Below are 27,183 nucleotides of genomic sequence, written 5' to 3'. Positions count from 1 at the left end.
TGTGTGTGTGTGTGTGTGTCGCAAGATGCGCTGCTACCGTCTCTGTCTGGAGGAGCTCCACAAATTGTCCCACGGACATTTGAAAGTAAGTTCGGAACCGGCCATGATAAAGTTTTAGCTCCTGTACAAGATTAGCATACTCCCCTTCAGACTCTCTGTTCTTTAAGACTGGGTACACCCAAAGCCTTCTTCTCTGTCTTTTAAAGAAAATGAAAAGCTCGTCTCCACTGAATGATTACGTGTCCGTGTTTCTCAGCTGTCGCCGCGAATGTTTTGGAATGTTGGAGCTCTGAAACGTCGCAAACTCGCGTCGCGGCTGGTGTGAATGGTTTTAATGCGAACTATTCGCGCACGAAATATTCGCTTTTTCCGCTTCGCTTTTTCGTTACGCGTCCGGTGTGAAAGGGCCTTAAGAATGGAGAAAAGAACACGTTTTCACATACTTAGACAATTTTGCTGAGCAAAATAGAAGAAAGCAGTGTGTTTTATGTGTTTACTGTGTTAAGTTTACTGTATTTAATGCATTTTACTGTATTAACCGTATACTATATGTAAACATCTGTTATGTGAAAGCATATTCAGTACTAAAAAAATAACATGCCATTTTTATGATCCCTCTTATTTTGTCAAATTAACCTCTTGCATATTCTGCAAGGAGTGCGTGTCAATATTATGTGCCATTTAAAAATGAAAATTCTGTCACCATTTACTTTCCCTTATGTTGTTCTATTCTTTGGTCATTGGAACACACAAGGGGATTGTCCAATTTTGTAGAGATATATATATATATATATATATATATATATATATATATATATATATATATATATATATATATATATATATATATATATATATATATATATATATATATATATATATGTATATATATATATAAAACTCTTATGCTCACCAAGCCTGCATTTATTTGATCAAAAATGCAGAAGAAAACAGTAATATTGTGAAATATTATTATAATTTAAAATAATGTTTTTTTATTTGAATATACTTTCAAATATTATTTATTTCTGTGATGCAAAGCTGAATTTCCATCAGCCATTACTCCAGTCTTCAGTGTCACATGATCCTTCAGAAATAATATGCTGATTTATTATCAATGTTAGAAACAGTCGTGCTGCTTAATATTTTTTTTAGGATACATTAATGAATAAAAAGTTAAAAACAACTGCATTTATTCAAAATAGAAATATTTTCTAACAATATAAATATTTACTATCACTTTGTATCAATTTAACAATTTAAAAGTAGTTTCTTTCAACAAAAAAAAAGAAAGAAAAAAATTACTGACCCTAAACTTTTGAACGGTAGTGTTTATTGTTACAAAAGATTTATATTCTAAATAAATGCTACACTTTTTATTTATCGAAGAATCCTGAAAAACGTATCACAGGTTATAACAAATATGAAGCAGCACAACTGTTTCTAACATTTATAATAAATCAGCATTTTAGAATGATCTCTGAAGGATCATGTGACACTGAAAACTGGAGTAATGATGCAGAAAATAAATCAGAAATAAATTATACTTTAAAGTATATTCAAATAGAAAAACATTGTAATAATATTTCACAATATTACTGTTTAATATTCTGTATTTTCAATCAAATAAATACAGGCTTGAGCATAAGAGACATCTTTCAAAAACATTAAAAAATAATAGGCCTAAAGTTTCCAAACTTTCACCATGTAAACACCAAAAATAATGAATTTTAATTACGAAATTAAACATGTTCATCGCAGAAGTGTGTATCTATTCAAGTAAATGCTCGCATGTATACATTTATAGTGCATTTCTGGATAAATGACCAGATCCGAAAATGAAATCATGTGACTGACTTGTATTTTTATAGTCAGTCTTCACATTTACTTCCAAAATACTAATGTTTTAACTATCAGTGTTTGTGTATTTGGTTGCTAAGATAAGAAGGGGGAAATGTTTAACACTTCCTGACAAAAGTCTAATTTTATAAACAGGTTAATCAATTATGTCATGACTAAGGTCAATGCGTTTAATCCAAACTAAAAGTAAAAAAAGTGAAACATAAATAGGCCAATACTATTGTATGTGTCTAATAACAACAAAAAACAAGTTAGTTCTCGTCTGCTCCCCCAGGAAATTAAATGCCAAGCTGTACTAGTTTATCTACAAGATTTTGGCAAAGCTAGCAATGCGCTAATGTCTTTATAGGAAAGATGATATAACATTTATACTGTGGCCCAACAAAAGCCTTCGCCCAAACAGGTAGTAAATCGCTCTTTTGTTAACTAGCCTACCTGTATGCAAGGGTCATGCACTCAAAGAGCTTCGTCAGCGAGGCATCTATAGAGAGATGCGACGTGCTAGTCTTTCCGAAATGATACGTCTGGCAGGTTTGTTTGTTTACAGTGTCGAAGTCGTAACCTTTCTTCGGGGGGTGATCCGTATGAGGAGAAGACACCATAAAATGACCACTGTGGATGATCTGGGACTCTCGTCCGTCGGGTTTCTTTAACGAAATAGTCGGTTCCTCTGCGTCAGAGTCGTCGTCCTGCTCTTGTTTGATAGCAGCCCGTCGGTATTGTCGTGTGTCTCGAGTAGCCATGATAAAAGATGTTTGCTAGAATTGTTGCACTGGTGATACTTCACATTATGCCACGCACTTCATCCATTGCAACTGGATTGTTTTGTATAGTCTTAGACGCTATTTCGATGTCCAGACTTTGCCGCACGCCCTGAATATTAGCCAGCATGCTATCCCTTGTAACTTGAAGGGATTTTGGTGAACTCAAGACGGTCTTTGCGTCGCGATGACAGAACCGATCGCGATTGGTTGACTAGAAAGCACACCCACTAACATTGGAAACACTATGCGGGCTGCAACTGTGCAAGTCAGTCAAAACATATTCCCCCGAGGTTTCACAGACAAGTCCCAGACTAAAATGCATATTTGAGCTGTTTTAACTGAAAGCAACTTGCACTTGACATATCCTGCTGTGCAAGTTACATAATCAGATTACTTTATTTCAGTAACTTGTAAAGTGACGCATTACTTTTACATTTACAACAAAATATCTGCGTTACTTTTTCAATTAAGTAACAAAGTTACTTTTCACTTGCTCCAAAAAAATTGCATATTCCTCAAAATGAATAAAATCAGTGAAATGCAAAACCAGAATACTACGCAAAACTCCAAAAATTAAAACAGATATTTTGTATGCATTTAATCTCACTTTGACCAATGTACTAGCTGCTGACCTTTAATGATTCAGTTAAACCATAAGCAAAAATGACTTTTTTTGTAAATGTTAAAGGTGCAGTGTGTAATTTCATGAGGATCTATTGACAGAAATGCAATATAATATACATGTGTTTTCAGTGGTGTATAATAACCTGACATAATGAACCGTTATGTTTTTATTACCTTAAAATGAGCCATTTCTATCTACATACACCTACTACATCAACAACATGATTCAGATTTCACTTTGCACAACTACTAGAGGACATGACTACCGACAACTGTCAGACAGGTTGCTCACGTAACATCTACGTCGTCAAGCTCAGTCTGATGCTGCGTTCACACAAAACGTGAATGGAGCGTCAAAATCGTGTCTACCGCGTCTAGTTTGACGAGTGAACATTTTGAATCCATTCGCACGTCTACGGCGAATTGGACGCGCGTAGAAATCGAGCGTTTGAAGCGAAATAGATGCGTGTTCAAGGCGCTCCAGGAGAAATATGTCATAAAACGCCACTCTGCCTCTTCATTTTCATTAAAAATATATATTAAGCATTAATAGCCACAAAAAATGTGGTCCAGGCAACTCCTACAGTATCTTCACTGCATGTAAATATCCTTAAAAAATAAAGTTATGAAACTTCTCTTTGCCCTCAGTCAAAACGATTTGGCAGACAACAAATTATAGATTCATGAGAGCAAAGATCGCCCATTAGATCTACACAAGACGAACCACTACAGGACATCAGAGCCAGCGGCAAACGTCAGAAGGACTGGCCGAGGAAAGGCTGCTCTGGCCGGGGTTATGAGCGCTGAGTGCCCGGTGATCGCCTGGATCTCACAACTCCAAAAACACAAGATTAGCTTTTTTAAATAGGCGCTCTCTTAATAAATAAACCACAGATTTGAGCTTTAAACAACCACATTCTCACCTGAAAAAGTCTTAAAACTACATTTTGTGACACAATAGTAGTATTTTTTAATTATGCAGGGTTTCTCATCACGTCACTTTACCACGTGACAGCAGCAAGCAGGCTCCTGATTGGTTAACGTGGCACGAATTGACGCCAAAGTTAAAATTTTTCAACTCAGGCGTCAGACGCGAATTCGATTCAAACGCGTGAATGCACAAAAGCACCATTCGCGTGTAACACGCGAATCGCGCAAGACGCTCAATTCGCGTCCGACGCGCAAATGAGGTGGATTCTCGTCCTTCGCGCCGCATGAAACGCGCCTTCCGCGCCGCGGGACCTCCAGACGCGCGTCAACGCGCCTTTCCATTGACTTAACATTGAAATCACTCGCGCCAGGCGCTCTATTCGTGTTTGGTGTGAACGCAGCATGAGGCTGCGCAGTACGCTCAGCCATCAGGAAGTGAGTGCTTCTAATTGACTTCACTTTTTCACGTTGAAGTCTATGGGGTTGCTGTGTCCATTTCCTTTACTGTCTATGTATTTACCAAGCCTGAGGCACTCCTCTCAGAAACTGAAGCCTCCGCGCCTCGATCGCCCCCAGGTGGTTTGTCCCAGTATAGCTCATAAAACCCCACCCCTCCATGTATTACAATGGACGCGAGACAAACTAAAAAATTAAATTACACTTCAAATAATTATTTCCTAAAGATGGTTTCTGTCATTTTAGGCAGTTTTTATCACAATGATTTCATTTCAAGTGTTTGTTTTTTTAAATAAGTTTAGTTTAAGTTAGTTATTTGATGCTATAAAAACGGGGGGTGTGACGTCATGATTGACGGCGTCTCTGAGTGAAGTTGTCACTGAGGCAATAACAGACTTTTCTCTGGATTTTCGGGAGGAGATTGGAGCTTTAGCTTTAATTTCTACATTTCCATTACTGTTTATTTCACACCAACATAATGAATTGTTCTGCATCTGTGAGAGTGTGGGCGGGCTTTTGATAATCGCGCCTCTACTTCCTGTTCTCTACTGCGCAGACTCGGTCCCAAATCTGCGCAAGATGTCAGCGCCGTGTGCGGGCCTCCGAAAGCTTCAACTCTCGTCAGCGGGAGTCAATGAAGTCGCATCGTCCATATTTTTTTACGGTCTATGGTATTTACGTGCTTGCCAGTTAGCAAAAAGTGTGTGAATGGTTTTGGCAAGCACGTAAATACTGTCTCTCTTCTTCTTCTGTTCTCATTAGTAGCTCATCATCTTCTTTTTCTACTTACTTCCTCTTTGTCGTATCAATGTGTGCAAGACCGTTTTGTGCTTGAGCGCCACCAAGTCATGTTTTACTGTAACTTCAGCAGCTCCAGGCACGTGAACTAAACGCTGATCTCATTTGTCGGCCGGTTTTTAACGTGCCGCGTCAAAAAACCCCCAAAAAAACCAAGGCGTTTTTTTTTTTTTAAATGACGTTTTTACGCCTGCCGTTTTGCACGTCGGTGTGCACACTCACATTGTTGCCCTTTGTTTAGTCATGAGGCTTTAAACGTCAGCGATAAACGCACACAAAAATCGTCCCGGGTGAACAGGGCCCGTATTCATAAAGAATCTTAATGCAAAGAGTAGCTCCTAGTGACAAAATTCTAAGAAAATTCTTAGAAATGTGGCCGTTTACTCTTAAAATTAACTAAAAAATCCTAGTAAAGAAAAAAGTAATTCAGAAAGCATCTTAACCCTTAAAAGAGGTCTTAAGGTCAAATTTGTTAGGAGCACGGACGAGGACTTTTAAGAGGCTTAAGAGTTTCTTTAGCAGCGGAGAAAATGGCAGAAAGACGAAGAGGGAGAAGAAATGTGTTGCAGACAATGGATGACAGTGACTTAATCAGACGCTATAGATTAGATCATGTTTGTTGCATTAAAACCAACTTTCAAACCACCAATTAAATAGACATGCCAGCAATCAGTGTAATTGGAAAGAGTGGAACAATGTTTATAATTCTAAGCCAATCAAATACCTTATAGGAAATTAACAGCATGGTAAATAATAAAAGGATTTATATACACTGAAAAAAATTATTTGTTGAATTTACTAAAAAAAATTATCGTAAGTGGTCGCAATCAATTTATTTGATCTCAATTTAAACAAAAACACATGCAATTCCCATTAAACCAATTAATTTTTTAAAATTAAAATAAAAAAATAAATTTAAATTATTTAAACGAGCACAAATTAATTATGCTTATTTTAATTTGTCAGTGTACATTTATATATTGTGTGTGTGTGTGTGTGTGTGTGTGAGTGAGAGAGAACGGTAAAATAGGACAATTTGCGCTTGTAAATTCAAAGTGAAGGCTTAGAATAGACCCTATACTTAAAAGCACTCATTTTTTCCCCTTTTTGGACAACCAACCAATCACAGTCTTCAAACGACTGTGTCATACGTAGCAACGGGCTCCGAAAAGGAGGGGTGAGCGGTGAACGGTTGCAATTCGCAACCTCGCCGCTAAAATTTACACAGTGCACCTTTAAACTTTCTTCTCCTGCATCCCATTCTTCTGCAATTCAGAATGGCAGCACAGCTGAAAGGTTTGTTAGAATATTACACAAACCTGTTATAATTATGTTAAATAACACAAATATCCTTATGTATTTAATCTCACTTTATTAACCAATGTATTTACTGCTGACTTTTGATGATCCAATTCAACCATACAAATAAGCAAAATGACTTTTTATTGCTGAAGGAAGAGGGTTTTTTTGCTATTAAAAACAAAGCAAGCAAGCACAGCCCAGGTGAAAAAAGAAAAAGTAAAAACGCATTACTTTCTGTCAAAAGTAACTAAGTAAAAGTATTGTAATGCATTACTTTTTTTAAAGTAACTTTGCCCAACACTGCTCCTGGGTGCAGAACTCTTGTCCTTTGTAGTGGACATTACATTTTAGTGAATTTCTCTAACACTACGTCACAGTTTTAATGTCTGGATGTCCTGTAAAGAACACATTCAGGGCTTTTCAGAGATACCAAATGATTTTGGGTTTCAACACGACAACTCCTTGGTCTTTAAAAATGACTGACATTAATGATCAAATGTAGCACTCTTATGGTATATGACAATATTTTCTAATTATTTAAATATGACATTTTCCAATTGTTTGCCATAAATCAACATATCAGGAAAATGTTATGGCGTTTCTGATCAAACTATGACTTTCTGTTATTGATTTCATACATGACCTCTGTAGAGGACACCGGGACTTACAGCATGTTTATCAGGCATTTTGGGAGACACAGCAAGTGAATAAGGAAAGAAATGATATATCAATATCCCTATGAAATATTCAATATTATTATGAAAATGTTGCAAATTGATACTCCCATTATTAAATTTTTCTCATTACATGTTGTCCCAATAACACATTAATATGCAAATTTGATAGTCTACACATTGTATTGAATGGGACTATGTATTTAAGTAAATGGTATATCAATTCATTCCGTTTTTATGAATCAAAGCTTGGTTAAAAAGAATCCTGAAACCTAAAAATTGATTGGTGAATGAAAAATAAAAATCGAATTGTTTTTGCCTATACATGTCAATGATGTCATAATGTGTTTTAATTTTTTTAACAACTGAGTCCTGGTGTCCACTACAGAGGACATAGCATATGACATAACATAGACATATGAATAAAATATCCATTTCCAAAAATGTTTTCCTAAACATATACTCTAAACAATGTAACAACATGGGGACTAAATAAATAAAAAAATTATTGGTCTCAGGAGTATATCTTAAATAAAATATGTCGTTGCCATTGTTTTGTCTTAAGATGCACACCATTAATGTTTTTTTTTCTAAGGTACGTTTATAAAAGCTACTTAAAGGTCCCGTTTTTCCTATGTTTTTGAAGCTTTGATTGTGTTTACAGTGTGCAATATAACGTGTTCATGTTTCGCGTGTAAAAAAACACAGAATTTTTCACACAATTTACTTATCTGTATATCGCTGTTTTCACTGTCCTAAAAACGCCTTGATGATTTCCTTGTTCTATGAAGTCCCTCCTTCAGAAATACGTAACGAGTTCTGATTGTGCCAGCGGTTCCCGTGTTGTGATTGGACAGCAGCTTAACGCACGTTGCCCGGAAAGGTCACGCCTCTTACCATAACGAGGAGATGAACGCGCTCAATCTACAGCCCCTGAAGGCCAAACAAAGGTGATTTGACTACGGGATGAAAATAACAGCGTCTGGACGACATGGCGACAAATGCAACCGAACCGAACGCAACACTTCCTCTTCTCCATGAGGGAGAGCAACAAGACCACGCCCCCTTTTTTGCGTATTCTTGTGGGCGGAGGTTAGTCAATAAACTGTTCTACTGACGTCATTAAAGCAGGATGTACAGGGATGTAGTCCAAACCGGCCGTTCGCTGTAGGCTTTGAAAGGGAACTTCTGTTTATTAAAATATCTCGCTTGGCATTGAACTTTGAGCTTTATAATTTTACAGGTATTATTTATGCTCTAACAGCAACATTACACACTAACTAAAGTTTGAAAAATGGGATCACGAAGAACAGGACCTTTAATGTACTAATTGAACCAATCCTGGCTTAATCTAAACCCGGTCTTTAATACCAGGCCATAATGTTCTACACTGAAAAAGCCAGATATTACATCTAATCTGGCTTTAAAACACTGCAAAATAGTCTATCTTACTTAAAACACAGATTTAGATTGACAAAGCAAGTGCACAAAACATTCAGTAGAAAAATAGTTTATTGTATTAACAGGCACAAACACGAAAACTTTCACTGTTGTTAGTGTTGTACATTTGACTACATAAAAGGGATAAATGCAGAAAAGTAGATGGAAACGAACAGCAATAAAGTAATTCAAATAACTATTTACCAACTCTTCGGGAAAGGAAAAACATTAATTTAAAAGGAAAAAAATATATGTATTCAGAACCAACACACTGATCATTTTTGCAGGAATTGAAAATAAAAAAATAAAGCTTACGTTTGACACAGGACAAACAGCATTCCATCTACAAGACAGGGAAACCATCACAAAGCGTTCCAGTCTATGGGTTTCTTTCCTGACTTCTTCAGCAGTTCATTGGTCTTTGAGAAATGTTTACATCCGAAGAAGCCACGGTGAGCAGACAGTGGCGAGGGATGGACAGCTTGCAGAACATGGTGTCGATTCTAGTCAACAATCAGAAAACAATGTACAACCATTTGGAATATTTATCGGATGTACTGGCATATACTTTCACATATTTAAACTGGCAATTCTAGTTCAGTTATGAACTGAAAGAATCACAAGCAAGCTCTTTGTTTCCAACATACCTTGTTAATTGCAGCCCCTTTCTTTTGAGCGTATGAGCCCCAGAGAATAAAAACAAGACCCTGCATGTTAGTGCTGAGCCAGTGTACCACAGCATCGGTGAAGATCTCCCAGCCCTTGTCTTTGTGAGAGTTGGCCTGGTGCGCACGCACAGACAGCACAGCATTCAGCAACAGGACTCCTACAACAGCCATTCATAAAGGGGTTGTCACTGAACACATTCACATGCACAAGAAAATGAGCTTATATGGATATGCGATATAATGACAGACATGAACTAAGTAGACACGACTTTGGAATTATATATATTATTATGTTTTTCAACTTTCTTTGTTGTGTGTAATATTGGATGTTTAAGGTTGAAAAAGGTCTGTAAAGTTACAAAGCACAAAGTCAAACCAAGTTATTCCCTACATGAGAACGCACAAACAGAAACGTTATTTCGGGAACAAACAAGCCACAGTATTTCTCATTTAAATAATTCCTGCTCAAGGCATAAGCAAAATCAAGGGGCAGTTCCCAAACACACTCAAAAGCAGTTGACCAATCACAATCCGCTCCTTCGCAACCAACGAGAGGAACGTCTGCACCTCGTCTACTCACCACGATTCAGCCATTTCTTTTTTCACGTTTTTTTTTCTCCAAGTCACTTAAAAAAAGTTGTGCAAACAAATGATACTGCGGTGGCTGTTACTGCTTGCGGGTTTGGTGTCTCGTGTTGCAAATCCAATGGCGCTGGCAGTGAAGATTCTCTCTGACCAATCGGTGATCTGCATTGTTTACACGTCACATTTTGGTACGGCAAACTTGGAACCCCAATCGAGCAATACCAGGCAGTGGAAAAGCGCACCATTAGTTGATCATAGACACCATTGGTATCAATATTTGAAAAATAATGACTTTTTTTTTAACCTAGCCCAGAAATCTAGACGCACCCTAGCGGCAGAAAATATAATTGACAATGCGACAATGCGAGCTGGAAAAACCAAACTCTCCTCAGGCCAATCACATTGTGTATAGAGTCAATGGGCGGGCTTAACATAATGACGGTGGAGTTGTGACGGTTCCACATGAATTCCCTGCTAACAAAGAACGGCACTGAAGTCATTCTTAAAAAAGGAAGATGTGTTCAGAGTTTTGCAGACCAGATACGGTTGTTGGTTGGTTGTAGCGATATCCTGTTGCGTGTAGAGGGAATTTGAAAGACAACCATTTATCCCGCCCCTTGGATTGAGCCCTGCCAATAGTGTGTTCCCAGACCCAACATCTTGATGTGGGTCTGGATTGTCAGGCTAGTAGAGCCCAAAAACAAAACCAAGGCCAACATTTTTCATATGATTTGCTAAAGTTTAAGCACCTGAAATCAAGTAACAGGTAAAGGTGCGTTTTGCTTCCTCACTTTAAAAATGTAAATCAAACGTTTAGATCAAACATATGTCCTGACTTTGCCCTGACAAAACAACCACACTTTGGGGTTGTTCACACAACACCATTTTCAACTAAAAATGGAAAACTTTATGCACTTTGGCTGTTTATTTACCTGCAAACGGGTTTCAAAGTGCACGTTTTGGAAAACTATAGCATTATCATCTTTGTGTAAACTACAAAAATGTGAATTTTGTGAAAACGGTGACGTAATGTGCGTGCGTATCACATGTTCAGTCTTTAGGCGCATTGTGTTTCTTTACAAAATGGCATCGTCATCTACTGGCCAGGCAGTAGAATACAACGTTTTTAATTGTTTTTGCGGATCCGCAACATTTGCGGGCAATGGTGTCATCTGTATGTGAAAACGATCCCCTTTTAGTACATCGTTGTCATGCAAACGTACCCTTATAGAGCCTAACTGCAGGATAATATATTAAAGTGAATTGCAAAAAAAGTGTTTAAAAATTCCTTCTCGCAATTCAAGATGCGTACGTGACGTCATGACGAACTTGTACCTGGTCGCGTTTGTCTTTCGATCAGCAGAGGCACTTTCAACACTTCTTCAATAAATTGAATACGGAAGGCGGTCAGCCGAAATTTTACTTTATAAAGTTTTAAATATGGATATTTTTCTTACACAAACAATACTTTTGCTTCAGAAGGCCTTTATTAACACCCCAGGGCCGTGTGGAGCACGTTATTTGACGGACAGGTGCATTTTTTATGGACTTCAAAAACAGAGCAACGATTACTGCCATTATAAAGCTTGGATTAGCCAGGACTTTTTTAATATAACTCAGATTGTATTTGTCTGAAAGAAGAATGTCATATACAGCTAGGATGACTTGAGGGTGAGTAAATCATGGGCTCATTTTCATTTTTGGGTGAACTATCCCTTTAACTCTTTCCCCACCAGCGTTTAATAAAAAAACTTTCATGGCACCCAGAATACTTTGTTGTATGAATATGTACAAAGTCAATATATCAAAAGAGGAAAATATCTCTTCAATGGCTGGGAAGCATGTATGACGGAAAATCTCGTAAATGGTGGTGAAAGAGTTAAGAGCTAGTTTGACCAACTAACAGTTAGCCAAGGGGGTAATCAGTCTTACTTTCCAGATTCAAATTAGACCAATCTACCTGACTTCAAATTATGACTTGGGTTTTAAAGAAAAACAAATTAATGACTAACTTGTAAGACTAGTCCAAGCAGTTTATCCAACCAGCCACAAACTCAAACTTGGGTCACCTGAAGCACTAATGCATCATATATTGGAACGCCGCCTACAACAATATGGCTGACAGTCTTTTGGATTTTAAGACTTTATCTCATTTTGCCTTTCACTACTTAATCTTTGTTTTTCTTACTGATTTATTGTGCAATGAAATGTGGTTATTGCTCACAAAAAGAGCAATTTCTAAACCAAAATCTGCAATGACCGCACTGGTAAAAAGAGTCTCTCTTTACATATCTTGCAAGACTGGCATCAGTTGTGTACTTAACCATTAAAGTGTAAGCCATGAAAAGGAGAAAGCAGGGGAAACACACCTTGCTTTGCCCATCCCGTAAGATCCCCATGACCGGGTTGCTCAAAGCCTTCGATGTCTGAAGCCAGTTCTTTGAATATGTTCACCAAACTGTGAACAGAAAAAGTCTCATAAAATCATTGCATCCAAAAAAAAAGAATCATCTAGCCATTATAATAATTTTGCTTATATGTTCAATGTCATTCAAAATAACAGGTTGAAATTAAACATAAGCTGCCAGAATATAATTTGTCACGAGTTGAGAGGGTTACTTTAAAATTCTGTAACAGTTACAAATTACTTCATACACAAAGTATTCAGTAACATAATCCAAGCACCGCAATATGAAAGTAATGTAATCTGATTACTATTGGATTCCTTCAAGGTCAAATATGTAAATAAAGTCAAGTAAAAAGCAATAATTAGGAGAATGATTGCACATGCACCAGTAGGCGGCTCATGTGAGTCATGACTGGCAACAGTCTCAAGATGCACAACTCATGGATACATATCACAATATAGTAATCTGTAAAGCTGCTTTGAAATTATGTGTTTTGGGAAAAGTATATAAATACACCCTGACTTGGCGACTGCTAGACAATACCTTGGTGGAGGTGGCACAGGTCTCTGAACGCTGAAGCAAAGCCCATGAGCCTGGTTCGGCCCATGATAAGGGTCCTGGCCAAGTATCACTACCTTTACCTAGAATCACAAGAAAAAGAAAGAAAATATCATTTCTGCATGATGCCATTTCAAGCAACTCCTATGACCCTTTTCACTGACTATAGATGCTTTTCTACTGTGGGACCAAACGGCTCTAAGAACAGTAATGAATGGTTCCAGTTATGTTTCCATTAAGCTTTGTTCGGCACGGCACCCGAAATTCTCAGCACAGTTGGCTAACCGCGTGAACCATGTAGTGACGTCGCCACTCAGGATTGGTCAGTTGTCTCACAACCACTGTTTCTCTGTAAACGGCCGAGCTCGCTATTTGAGTGATGTAAACACAAGTTAATAAAATTAAAAGAGATATCTGATCATCCTCCAAAACTCCAAAGATTTCAACTTGTAAAATGCATTCATAGTAGTGTTGTCAAAAATATCAATATTTCAATATATCTGAAAGTGTTCCAATTAGGGCTGAACGATACATCGAATTTTCATCGTCTTCGCGATATGAACTCGCGCAATGAACACATCGCAACAGACAGCCTGATACGATGAATAAGGGAAAACAGTTTACATGCGCCAATCTGAGTAACGTATTGTGAATACTTGGATTACTTCCACATTGAATTGCATTTTATAAGTGTAGGAATGCGGCCATCAAATCCTGTTTAAATTATAAAATATTTAGCTAACGTCAAACGGGGCCAACGGCGCTTGGGCTGGTAAATCAGCACATAGGAGAATGTAAAGTTGCACGTCAACTAAGCAGTAGCACCGGCGGTGGTCGGCCAAAACACTTTTTTTTTGTATGTGAAGCTGTTTTACGTGAATATTATGACACGAGTGAAGCACAAAGCTTTATTTACAAAATAAATAATAGGTTCGCTGTTAAATGTTACATCACAGCCATGGAAACATAAGGATTTATGCTGAGCGAGAGAGGAAGGCTTTGTGTGGTGAGCTAAATTTAAGTTCGCTTGCGTTCTGCTATCTGGTCACACGATTTTCCACGAATTTAACAATAGGCTTACTCCATTTTATTCTACTGGACATGGAATCTCTTATTCATTTTCCCAAATCCTCATTTACGTCTCTCACAGGGGATTAAACGTTTCTTCCTTGTTTGATTTATTTAGGAGTAGGCTATTCGCATCATTTACTGTGGTAAAGTAGAAAACGGAGTAGGACAGATACATTTTACTTCAAACTTTACTTTATTTAACACAGTTTGTGCTTGCTATTAGACTTGGTCAAGCTTATGTGTATAGCGCATTTCACGCTAAACATTCACATTTGAATATTTATCGCAAGTCATATCGTCATCGCAATATTAAACAATGTTATCGCACATCGCAGCTTTTCCTCATATCGTGCAGCCCTAGTTCCAATACTCTTCTGCAGTATCGATACACTGATACCAGCCGCGCGTTCTCACTCTCTCTTCTCTCCAGCGGCGAATTGACACACACCTGCCTCCAGTCACTCGCTCTGGTTAAATAGTGCTTGTATTGTACATCATTTTAGTCATTCCCGTAGGATTCGAGCTCACACCAAAAGCATGTGCACCACTGATCTATATAAGTGCCACTCTCATAAAGCCACCTCTTAAAGGTCCTGTTCTTCGTGATCCCATTTTTCAAACTTTAGTTAGTGTGTAATGTTGCTGTTAGAGCATAAATAATACCTGTAAAATTATAAAGCTCAAAGTTCAATGCCAAGCGAGATATTTTAAAAAACAGAAGTTCCCTTTCAAGTGTTGTGCACAGAGTAGATGTTTTCTGTAAAACAGGATTAATACAACTTTAGTATTTTCTTACATAATTTGATATATTTACATTTTACTGAAAGGTGCTGTTAGGTCTGTGCACCTCTGGCCCTCGAGATTTTTTTAAATAACTTAAATTATCTATATCGCCAGAGAGGACTCCGACTGCAGCACATCATCATTTGGACTACTATTGGTACCGCTTTTGACATTTTCACAATAAAGAAATTATTGTGATTACACTTTTGTTCGTTTTTTCTTCATGAGTTCACCCTAACGTTACATACTTTTAAGAAATGTTTATATGTAGGTTTAGAGGTTTGAGTGAGATTAGTGGCTCAACATATAATTGTAATGCTATATTGTTACTAAAATTTAATAAAATATACTTTTCGTTTTTTTTTCTGTAATACATAATAGCCTACGTTTGTTTCAATGTTAACCTTACCTTAAACCATTTATCCAAATATACAACAAAAGTATGTTTTGTGTCCGTAAAAGCTGCATATTCTGGTCAATAAACTTAAATATCACTGAATAAGTGCCATAATTAATGAGGATTAAACTTTCACTTTAGAATAGGGGGTCAAATTTCCTTTATTAGTACTGTATTAAATTGCCTTTATTAGTACTGTATTAAATTGCCTTTATTAGTACTGTATTAAATTGCCTTTATTAGTACTGTATTAATGGTAGTTAGGCTTAATTATTGGCTTATTCTGGTTAATAAACTTAAATATCATTCAATAAGTGCCATAATTAATGAGAATAAAACTTTCACTTCAGAATAGGGGCTCAAATTGTCTTTATTACACTATTTTAGTAATTTATAACGGCAAAATCAGCAGTAATTAAACACAATTACTAGCTTATTGTTCAATTAACTTAACAGAAAATACAGAGATATAATTACACAGCTACAGAAAAATAATATATGGCTTATTAAGTTGTAAATAATGTCTAATATGCCCTTACTGTAATGTTAAGTTAATCATTAATAACTATTGTGTCCATGCTTAACTAATGCATAATTGTGAACAAGCAAATCATTAATTACTAGTTTAACTAATGCATAATTACGGACCCTTTAAATGTAAAGTTAATCATTAATTACTAGTGTGTTCGTGCTTAACTAATGCTTAGTTGTGAACAAGTTAACCCTTAATTAATGCTTAACTAATGCATTATTCTGGACCCTTAAAATAAAGTGTTACCGGAATTTTTTTAAGACCTCCTACTTGTACCATGTATTTAGGCGTTAATAGTGCATAATTTCCAGTCAGATGACGTGAACAGCTCAGAGTAGGATGTCACGGATTGTCATCTCTAATTTACAGTAATTGCGATATTTCCACAGTATTAACATGTTTTTTTTTTTATATATATTTCCATTTTTAAAAAAAGACTACACTGTGTATTATATTACCTTGGAATTACATTTCATTTGAACTACTTAATGCTGATGTGTGAGCGTTTCTTCTTTCTTTATTCTGACCACAAGCCCTCCAAATGTTTTTTTTCCGTTTTTGGAAAGCTATCATGGATTTTATCTTTTCGCTATTGAATCTGTTTCGTGATATTGATATTTAGTTTAGTTTCAAAGAAATTATTTTGCTTGCTTTTAAAGGTCCCATGGCATGGCATTTTTCTATTATTTTATAATGTTTCCTGAGCTGTACTTATATTGTTAGTATGACTTTTACATCATAAAATGTCATAATTTAGAAATAAAAGGCATTTTTTTCTATACTGCTGTTTGGCCTGTGGCTGAATGCCCTGCTTCAAGAGGCGTGTCTGCTGTGAGACTTCAGTAAAAACACCCACTGTTGTGATTGGCTGACATCTTTGCATTTTATATGAGCGGAGGGGGCGTGTGTTTAACGAGGCACGAGCAGGCACGAGCTGCTGCCAGAGAGACGGATGGACCTGAGTTCACTTCACATCAGTTCTCAGCATGTCTGAACTGTTTTATTAACAGCATATACTTCAGGTTATTAGTCTATTTCTAGTCGGAGGGACTGTCACTCATGTCAGAAAGTTAGTAACTTTAGTCAATTATGGATCAGCGCTGACTGGAGACGCGAACCGTTTAGAACGATTCAGTCCGATTTGGTGAACTGATTCGGTTCACTAAAAAGAACTGGTTCAAAAGAAAGATCGTTCGCGAACCGGACATCACTAATGTACCAGAGATGGAGCTCAGCGATTGCTAACAAAGTTATTTATAGTAACTACTGAGTTATGAGAGCGCTGTCAGTCAGCGCGAGTTTATTGTGTTTGTATTTGAGAGTTCTGAATAAACACGAGTCCCAGTCACACCGAGTCCGTCTTCTCTTCATCATTATTCTACCAACTTTGTAACACATGCAAAGTACCATTACAGCTGTCGAGATGAACGAGCTAAAAGTAAGTGTTGATAAAGTGTAAAATAAAATAAAAGCGTCAGTGACGCGCGTTGAGTACACAGCGCAAACAAAGACACAACAGCAGTAATCGAATGTAATCCAGTTTATTGTGGGGAAAGCTGGCTAGCCTAGCCCAGATATGCTCACGCTTACCCCCTTCTGCTTAATCTCACGCCGCGTTTGGTGCCTCCGCTGTGGGCCAGATGCAGTACTGGGGGTCGGGGATGTTGGAGGCCGAGCTTCGGCGTGTGTGAGGTTTATCTCTGCTGATGTTGAGCAGAAACTCATGACTGTATGCACATTTTAGAACCGATAGACGCGACGAGGACGTACAAAAACACTGACTCACAAGATATAAAACACGAAAACACCGTTCTGTCTGGAGAGAGAGAAGCCGCATTGTGTGCACGAATAATAAATAATTAGCTACACATCAGAAATCACTGATCACAGATCAGAAGGAACTGAAAAAAGACTTCTGTTTTCATTTGTACATCCAAACACTGAGAAACTGCCAGCGTTCACAAGTAATGATCTCTCGACTCGAGCGCTTGCATGGGCGTGGCAGATTCTCTGGGCGGAGGAAAGGGAGGAAACCGTTCCTGCTTGGACGTCAAACCAGGAGACTTCAGGATTGGCTAGTCTGGCCTGTCATTTTCTCAAAGGCAGAGAGAGACAGCCAGAACTCGGGTTTACACCGATCAACATTTCTATCCACTTGGGGACAATATTCAGGCTAGGGGAACTCATAATAATGTTGAAAAACCTCATAAAATGAAAATTTCATGCCATGGGACCTTTAAGTTAATGTTATATTAAGATGCTTGAATGCTATTTGCTTGGAAAGTACCTGCAATACATAGAATGATATTGCACTTGACTATATCGAATAAAATAACTTTAAAAACTTGATAATAATCAAAAAAAGAAATGAGCAGAAGTTGTGAAAGTCAAGTTCATGAACTAAAATAGTTGTAGCCAACCACAAAGTTTAACAAGAGGGCACACAGGGTTGAAGAAAGGGTGTCAAAAACCACAGGTGGAGATAAGAATGACGAAGGCTAAAATGAAGAAAGGGCAAAGCGTGAGAAGATAACAGTGTAGGCGACAACGGAAGGACATCCGGCAGACAGACACTCAGTTTCAGTCAATCTCATGTCAATCTTAAGTGCCTATAGAGTAGCACTGCATCCTTCATATCTCCGAAAAGTCTTTAGTTTTATTATATCTATTAAAGAAAGATACGCTGTACCGAGTCTTTCCGGAAAAAAACAGAGCGGATGGGGGCGTATCGTGTGGGCGGAGCTAAAGAATCACAAGCGCGCACAGCGATTGCGTTGAGAGCTGAAAGCTGTGACATCCTTAAACGTGGAAAAAACGTTTTTTACGGATGTAGCCATACATATATGATCCAGAATCAGATCTAGAGGCTGAAATTGAACAGGAGAAGCAGCAACGACGACTACAGCAGGACATCTCTATGGTACTGTAAAATGTATAACTTATAATGGTAACTTACCTGCTTATAGCGGCTTGTCATGTGCGAGTTTTACAACATGTGTGTGTTTCAAGTAATCTGTAAAGTAACTAAGTTACTTTTTAAAGGAGTAATCAGTAATTAGATTAATTTTTCAAAGTAACTGTGGCAACACTGCCTTTCACTACCTTTCGCAACTGTCATGACAACTTCGGGTATGTAAAACTTTTTTAACGTGACTCCAGAATTGTGACAAATGTCGATCTAGAGACGTAAAAGTTGCATAAATTCCGATTTGACTGTTCAGACTAAGGTCACATTGCAAAACATCTGCCCTGTATCGGATTAAGTACCACATATGGAAGTGGTTCAAATCGGAGAGTGTGATTTGTAATGATCTTAAAGGATTGCCGAAACTGCACAGTCTGTAGCAGGCCTTACATATGAACGATGACATTCAACTCACATCTTGTATGTCACATGTTCGTGTCCAGGTGAAAACTTCATGCTGAGGTGGATAGATGGTGTGTTTCTTCCTCTCCTCAGCAACAAAAGTCATCAACTGCGGAAGAGAAGCAACAAAAGTCATCAACTGCGGAAGAGAAACAATGTTGTATCACTCTTCTTTTATCAAGGGTTAAAATGAAAATGATTTTTCATGTGTAAGTCACTTACTGACTTAAAGTAGTTCTTTCCGAACTCAGCGTTGAGGGCTTTCCTCCAGCTCTCTCCAAACCCGTCCGGAGCCACTTGTTGTGCAGCGAGCCGCTCCAGAGCCGCCTTTTTGTTTTTGGAGATCCGCTCCAGTTGCTCAGGACTCAATGATGGTGATGGGAACGTGACGTCATCGCTCTCCAACTTTTGCTTTTTCCCCTGAGGCGATATTTTTATGTATTTGGTTGAATTCCACGTTCGTTTGGCAAAAAGAGTGGGCATTTGTACATTTAAAAACCTTAGACATGATATATTTGAAAACATTTGTCTATTTGTTACGGCGTAGAGAGTAAAAGAAATAGAAATAGACTCAAATTATAAAGTAACCCTTTAGAGCTCCACCATATATAAAGTCACGAACAGAATTCGTGAGATTTTGATTTATAAGCAACTAAAATATGTGAAATTTATATCCAATTTTGTTGACGCTAACATTTTAGCAGTGTGTGTTGTTTGAAGTGATAGACGTTAAAGCCAAGTGACGTTAGCCTGGTTAAAACCAGACAATTCTCAGTAGTAACTGAGTTACTAGCAGAGCAAATCTAAATTCGCCGGAAGTAGTCTGGGTTTTCCCAGGCTAAAGTGACGTAAAACTACTTCCGGAATTGTGTAAACTATTTCGCGGGAAGGGAGAAAAAAGAACAACGAGGTGTCAGTCAGAGCCAATTCTGTTTGCTCGTGAATGACAATATGTTCAACAGACACATAAACCACCACCACTTTCATTCATATTTCAGCCGAAATGTGTCGATATATGACTAATCTGCTTTCAGGCCACCAGCCCCAGAATAAAGTGTGTTTTACTCACATCTTCTCTTGCGTCCCCCGTGAGTATCTCGTCCAGATTTCTTTTTTTGGACGCTGGCGAAAAGAACGACTTAATACTTTTCTGTCCAATCATGTCGGCGAAAATAAAACGAATATTTAAACGAAATAAACTTTAGAAGAGCAATACTCGAGGTGTGGGTGCGTGCAGTTATAACTCCCGCCAGACTTCTGTGTTGACGTGATGACGTCACATTCAGCGTGTGTGTGTGTGTGTAGGGTGACAAAATAAGTTGTTACAACTTTACATAAATGTTACCCTTGTAATAGCACACTTTCTAAGTAGCCTATATTCAAAACTATAGAGAAAAAAAATCTTTCTTTTTTTGTGAATGTGTTTGTCAAAACATTTAGTAAAAAAAAATATATACGCGCCTCAAGAATATTTTATTTTACTACGACACAAACTCTTGGATTCAGGGTTGACTATAATTCTTATGTCTATGATGGGCACAAAAAAATCTTTGGAATGTCAAAAACTACCTATTATAGACTAAAGCCTAAATGTTTTTCTCTGACTTTTATTGTTGTTGCTGTTGTTCTATAAGCTACTTGGTATAATTTAGTTGATATTAAATTGATTTTGGCATGAATAAAAGGCTTGTGTATGCCATGGTTATAATGTTTTTGTACCTATAACTCTGTTTTGTATACTACTAGGCTACTACTACTACTATTTAGGCCTAGTTTTATTAATAATAATCATGATGATAAATTCTTTAATGAAAAGGGATGTGGCAGAGGGGAAAAGATAACGGATAACAGAAAAGAAAACAGATGACATCCCAAAAGATTAACCTTGCAAGCACACGAGACAGTATTAGCATAGAAAAGACAATGCTAATAACCACAGCGACCCTGTGTGGGCACTGGTGGTGAAGCAAACCAACACTTTCACGGCAATTCAGAACTATTTTACGTTTTGCTGAATTGGTGGCTACTTCATACGATCTCATTCGTACCCTTACATTGTTGATCTTTGCAACTCAAAATTGTTTTCTCAACTGTGATTAATAATGTTGTGAGGATGACTGCGATTGCCACAGCATTTTGAAATGTGTTAAAACTGTGGCAAAAAACAACAACGAAACAAGAAGTAGCCTATTGTTATAATGAACATTCTTGTTCATATATAGCTACCATACTAGACTAAATCCTTATTTTTTGCTATGTAGCACACAGAGAATGAAATATAGGCTACTTTTTTGAAAAAATATTACACCAACAACACTTCTCAAGCAAAAGATTTCACAAAAAGTGTCAAATCAAAGACGAAAGGTAGCCTATTTTACAGTTCTGATTATTAAATGTTATTGTAGGCTATACAATGTCTGTTTGTCCCAAATGTGTGTTAAACAACCCAGCATTTCTAGAGTGCACTCAAAAAAAAAAAAAAAATCTATATGGCACCAAAAATGGTTCTTGGCTCGTAATCATAGGGGAACCTTTTTTTTAGAGCTAAATAGCACCAATTTTGGTGCTTCAGTGGTTCTTCAGAGGTTATTCACCGGTTCTTTGACTAAGGTGCTATTTAGCACCTCTGAAGAACAGCTGAAGAACCACTGAAGCACCAAAATTGGTGCTATGTAGCACTAAAAAAGGTTCCCCTATGATTAGGCTACGAACCAAGAACCATTTTTGGTGCCATATAGAACCTTTTTTTTTTTTTTTTGAGTGCACTCTAGAAATGCTGGGTTGTTTAACACACATTTGGGACAAACAGACAAACCCAAACGCTGGGATGAAAATTTTATTTAAAAAAAGTTAACCCAACGGCTGGGTTTGTCCGTATTTGACCCAAATTTGTGTTGAAACAACAACCCAGCATTTTTTTTAGAGCATAAAGTAATACTGAAAAAAATGCGCTTGTGCTAAAAATAAGGGTCTAGCATATTTGCTTGCAGATGTCACTTGATATTATTAATGTAGAATGAGATTAGTTCATTTTAAGTGGGTTACTGTAATGATTTCCAGGCTGCTGTATATGATCTGAAAATTGTTTATCATTTTGTTTATCAGGGCTTTATCAAGCAAAAATGTAGCCTATTGTTTGTAGCAAAACGTTGTTTTCCTTACTTCAGTCATTTTCTTCTGTAAAGGTGAATGAATATGTATCAAGCTAAATTAATAAATAAAAAAAAGACTCGTGGAGAAAAAGAGAGATGATGCCAGTGTTGAATTATAGCCTATATTAAACAACCACAGCAAAACACACAGAAATTAACCACTTTGCTTGAATAAAAAACCCTCTAAAAATAATTCAATGATACATTCAAATTATTTGTGTTTTTTCGAGGACTGGTGGTATTTTCTGATCCCGTCCATCTGTGCCAACAACATTGTGTATTGTATTGAGAGGTTCATTTTTAATAATTAAAAACATGTAGCCTATGCGTACATTCCAGAAAGCGCAATCCATGTATTATCGTTGACAGCTTTAAAACCAGGAAAATACACATTTCCCCCACACGGTGTTAAACGTCAGATGTGGCTGGAGTGTTTGCGTTTCATCTCGTTTAGAAGTTGATGGAGCCACTTGTCGCCATCAATAGTCCTTTCATATCAAAGCGCCTGGAATGGCCTGGGTGTGTATTCTGAGCACAATGTATTGGGCTAAATAATGTAATAAAAGTGTCATTTTCACAATATAATAAATATTGGAACACTTGACGCAGACAGGGGCTATATTAATATAATATTAATAATATAATAGGCTATATTAATAGTGTGCATTTGGTAAGATGGTAAAAAAAATTGTCTTTCGAATGTTTCGCATGTTGACCTGAAAGTGATGGAGGCTCATGCCAACAAAGTTCAAAAACGCACAGATTACTGAAGTAATCTCGGGTTTAGATTACTGTTCATTCGTCGTACACCGCTCTTAATCCTTAATATCATCCTTAGATAATAATATGTCCCTGGATATTAGAAAAACATATCCAGGGAATAGGTCTAAAAATATTATAGGTATCACGGAACACTTAGCCTATGTTTAGCCTAACTGATGCCCTGGTTTTCAAATCAAAGCGGTGCCAGACTGTACACAAATTTCACTTTTCAGATCATTTTGAATAACATTTTTGAGAACAAAATGTTTGATGAATGAAACTCAAAACGCAAAAAAACTTTTATTTATTTCCCCTTTTTATTGTGAAGTTGAATATAAAATACATATATTCCTAGTTGAATATAAAATAGCTACACACACATGTGTGTGTGTGTGTGTGTGTGTGTGTGTGTGTGTGTGTGTGTGTGTGTGTGTGTGTGTGTGTGTGTGTGTGTGTGTGTGTGTGTGTGTGTGTGTGTGTGTGTGTGTGTGTGTGTGTGTGTGTGTGTGTGTGTGTGTGTGTGTGTGTGTGTGTGTGTGTGTGTGTGTGTGTGTGTGTGTGTGTGTGTGTGTGTGTGTGTGTGTGTATTTTATATTCAACTATGAATATATGTATTTTATATTCAACTTAAACGAATACAATTATTAAATAATAATATAAATAAAATAATAAAACATAAAAAAAATACACTAAAGAATAATGTTGTCCATCTTCAGTATTTTCATTGGGTCTCTTTAGTGGCTGTTTTTTTATTGTATAGTATTTTATTTATATTATTATTTAACAATTGTATTTGTTTATTTTATACAGCCTACGTTCATTTTATTTGATGTAGGCCTATGCCTATTAATTGTGCAGTGAAAATTTGCATGGAAACAACTTGATCCAACAGCAACATTCTCTGTGGAAAAATCTGTTTTTGACCTGGTGTCCATGCCCTGAGCTTTCACGCGAGTGTGTTTATTTGCCTGATAAAGGATCTGTGATACACAGCCGCAGGACGCCCATCAGACAGAAGCGGAATGTCTGCTTTCCTGTCGACACGGCAGCTACAGGAGATGGGCACGAAGTTGCCAGACATGCTAGAGGGATTACCCTACCGGGGTGGGGGGGATCAAAGTTGAACGATAGTTCTCTGATTCGGGCTGTCGCTGTGCCTGCGACGACACCTTGAAGGGCGAGAGGAGCGCGTGGGTGTGAAAGGAGCGGGTATAAAGTAGGTGGGTTTAAACGCGCTCGGAAACATTTCAGCGTTGGACGCGGGCAGGACTGGAACCTCCGAGAACTGAACTTGTATTGCGCAGACTGGACTATGGCATTGTTTTTTGACCAATCGTTCGATCTAGTCAAAACAATAACCGTGGACACTGAAAGCGATTTTATTTTCAACACAAACATGGTCCAGTTTACAGGTGAGAACTTTGGTTTGTTGGATTGTTATTGACTACGCAATTAATAATCAATGTTCTTATTTCATTTGTGCACTTTAAAAAAAAAGGTTCTATATGGCACCAAAAAGGTTCTTGGCTCGTAATCATAGGGGAACCTTTTTTAGTGCCATATAGCACCAATTTTGGTTCTTCAGAGGTGCTATATAGCACCTTAGTCAAAGAACCGGTGAAGAACCACTGAAGCACCAAAATTGCATAGCACTAAAAAAGGTTCCCCTATGATTACGAGCCAAGAACCATTTTTGGTGCCATATAGGCTAGAACCTCTTTTTTTTTAGAGTGTGTTATTTTCGATATAAATATTCTAAAGAGAACATTCGTTGTAACAACGTTCCAAAAAGAACACTCTTAAAACAGAGGTTTGATGGTTCCATTAAGAATCTTTAACATCCATGGAACTTTTCAATTGGACAAAAGGTTCTTTAGAATATTAAAATGGTTATTTTAAGAACCCAGAAAGGTTATTCTATGGCAAGGCGCGCGCGGGAACTTTATTTTTATAGAATGAATGGGGAAATATGTGTTTTACTTAACAAGTGACTTTGGTTTTTTAGATGAAACAAGCAAGCATACGCTGTCCTCTCCTGAACTCGAAAGAGCTTGCCAAGCTGAGGGACAGAGGAAAAGGAAGAGGACGATTTTTAGCCGCGCGCAATTGTCAGAATTGGAGCGCGCGTTCATGATTACGCCGTATCCAGACATCACGCTGCGCGAAAGACTGGCTGCGCTCACACTGCTTCCAGAAAGCAAAATTCAGGTAATAAAACCGCAGTACGATGAAAATTATGTTATTTTTATTTCAATCCGTCTTTGATTTGACATTTTAATATTTATTCACAGGTGTGGTTCCAAAACAGACGGGCTCGCAGTATGAAAAGCAAGAAGCTGACCACACCACAAAGGAGGAGTCCAGGCAAGGAAGTGAGCTCTACCTTCCCACCAACTAATCTTGAACCAAATTCTGGCATCCACGAAGAAAGAGCCACAGAGGTCAACAGAGGCCTGCGTCACCATCAGCAAAGCCTTAGACAAGCTCTGAGTCCCTGGTCTCAAAATCTCCCTCACCCGACGCCACACCAACCCTCTATTTCCCCAGACCTGCCTGGAGTTCTGCAGTGGGGGAATAGATACTCCGAAACACCTGGAGCGTCACCTTTCTCCAACTGTCCATCAGAAAGACTGGCTCAGTATTCGTTCCAAAACCAGACGAACGGTCTCTGGCAGAATAACTGCTTTACTGCTCACCATGAAGGGTTTTCGGGACATCAGCTGAAATCTTACTGTACTGCCAGTCAGCCCATGTATTCCTCCATGTGTGTGGACCAAGTGATTCCTGATGGAGCACTACAGAGACAGGCTTTGACACACTACCCTCAGACCTCACTGGGAGATATTTCGGACCTCATATATAAAGCAGCTGTAGTCACCAATCTGGAAGACTGCTAAACATCTATTGTTACATAAACGCTATTGTATCTGTGGTAAACTGATGTATTTGTCAGTTGTATGTCTCAAATTTGGTACTTATGTTTACAGTGGTTAATAGTTGAGAGTATTCTGTTATTTTGCACAAGATTGTCCAACATTGGCAGGATTGTGATAATGCTGCTATTGCAAAAAAAAAGACTGCACTCTAAAATGCTTTGACCTCACCAGCTGTTTCCCTGACAGTAACTTATTCAATTTAATTCATACAAAACATTGTGGTTTTGAACAAATGTAAATAATGTTTTCAATGTGTTTCTGTGGGTGTAATTGTAAAACTTTCCTCTGTTTTCTCTTTATCATGATGTTTACATTGTGTGTATTAATATTTATGTAAATAGATGACTTGTCTATTTATTAACATTCACTTTTAACAAATTAATAGATATCTTTGTCATAAAAAAATCGGTTACACTTTATTTTAAGGTGTCTTTTTTACACTGTAATTATATTATTTAAGTACCGAGTAATATTAAGTAGCATGTACTTACTATTGGGTTATGATAGGGTTTGGTTTAGGGTTAGTTGCATGTAATTATGCATAATTTATAGTTATTACTATAGTAGCTACATGTATCTTATGACACTGTAAAATAAAGTGTTACCAAAAATGATTTATGTGACGTGTTACATCTGTTACACTTACATCTGACAATACTAAATCTTCACAAGTAAGCATTTCCTTTGTTTGCAAAACATGTAATATAACAAATATTAGGACATTGTTGCATTAATCTAGCATATAATAACACATAAATAATTTCCGACCAATCTTTTATTCATAACATCAAAGGCACTGTTTTATATAATCTTGAATAAGACAACCACATGTGAGATAAAATGTGTTGCGAGAACACGAAACAGAAATGAAATTCCACCTCAGCAGAACAAAAACAAAACCTGGGAATAAACAATAAATGTAAAAAAAACAAAATCATGAACAATAAATGAAAGATAACAATAAAAAACCTCAGGGCTCATGTTTTATCAGCTTATGGGTCTTAGATTACATTTGGATTTGAAGATCCAAACAGTATATTACTATCAAAGTAATTATGGAGAAAATAACAGGGATAACTGGACACTGATCTCTATGTATCATAATCATCTCCACAC

General features: G+C 37.3%; 3 protein-coding genes across 7 annotated transcripts in view; 1 reads left to right on the top strand and 2 right to left on the bottom strand.

Moving 5' to 3' along the window:
• Positions 1-2,768, bottom strand: part of mlxip (MLX interacting protein) — a 31,142-nt gene extending 28,374 nt beyond the window's left edge. For 3 of the 4 annotated variants that reach the window (XM_079815486.1, XM_079815487.1, XM_079815488.1), the window contains exon 1: positions 2,296-2,732. In XM_079815486.1, coding sequence (XP_079671612.1) covers positions 2,296-2,603 — 308 coding nt within the window. In that variant the 5' untranslated portion in view covers positions 2,604-2,732. Of the gene's footprint in view, positions 1-2,295 lie in introns of all 4 variants that reach the window. The other variant, XM_079815485.1, reaches the window with a different exon arrangement.
• Positions 2,769-8,904: 6,136 nt separating this feature from the next.
• On the bottom strand, positions 8,905-20,478 carry unga (uracil DNA glycosylase a). Of its 2 annotated transcripts, XM_079813699.1 has the most exons (7): positions 20,287-20,478; positions 19,440-19,637; positions 19,231-19,326; positions 13,053-13,150; positions 12,471-12,559; positions 9,496-9,674; positions 8,905-9,351 (listed from the first exon to the last, which is right to left on the bottom strand). In XM_079813699.1, the coding sequence occupies exons 1-7, from the start codon at positions 20,377-20,379 to the stop codon at positions 9,211-9,213; spliced, it is 894 nt and encodes a 297-aa protein (XP_079669825.1). In that variant the 5' UTR covers positions 20,380-20,478; the 3' UTR covers positions 8,905-9,210. The 2 variants fall into 2 exon arrangements, with proteins under 2 accessions (XP_079669825.1, XP_079669826.1); XM_079813700.1 differs by lacking the exon at positions 20,287-20,478 and having other exon boundaries at positions 19,440-20,042.
• Positions 20,479-24,133: 3,655 nt separating this feature from the next.
• sebox (SEBOX homeobox) lies at positions 24,134-26,673 on the top strand. The gene is made up of 3 exons (XM_079813698.1): positions 24,134-24,543; positions 25,137-25,339; positions 25,423-26,673. Exons 1-3 carry the CDS (start codon positions 24,444-24,446, stop codon positions 26,026-26,028), a joined length of 909 nt encoding a protein of 302 aa, XP_079669824.1. The 5' UTR covers positions 24,134-24,443; the 3' UTR covers positions 26,029-26,673.
• Positions 26,674-27,183: the final 510 nt, after the last annotated feature.

This window comes from Gobio gobio (assembly GCF_949357685.1).
Source record: "Gobio gobio genome assembly, chromosome: 4".
NCBI lineage: Eukaryota > Metazoa > Chordata > Actinopteri > Cypriniformes > Gobionidae > Gobio > Gobio gobio.
Note: the sequence above shows the minus strand (reverse complement) of the source record. Positions and strands in the feature narration are given on the sequence as shown.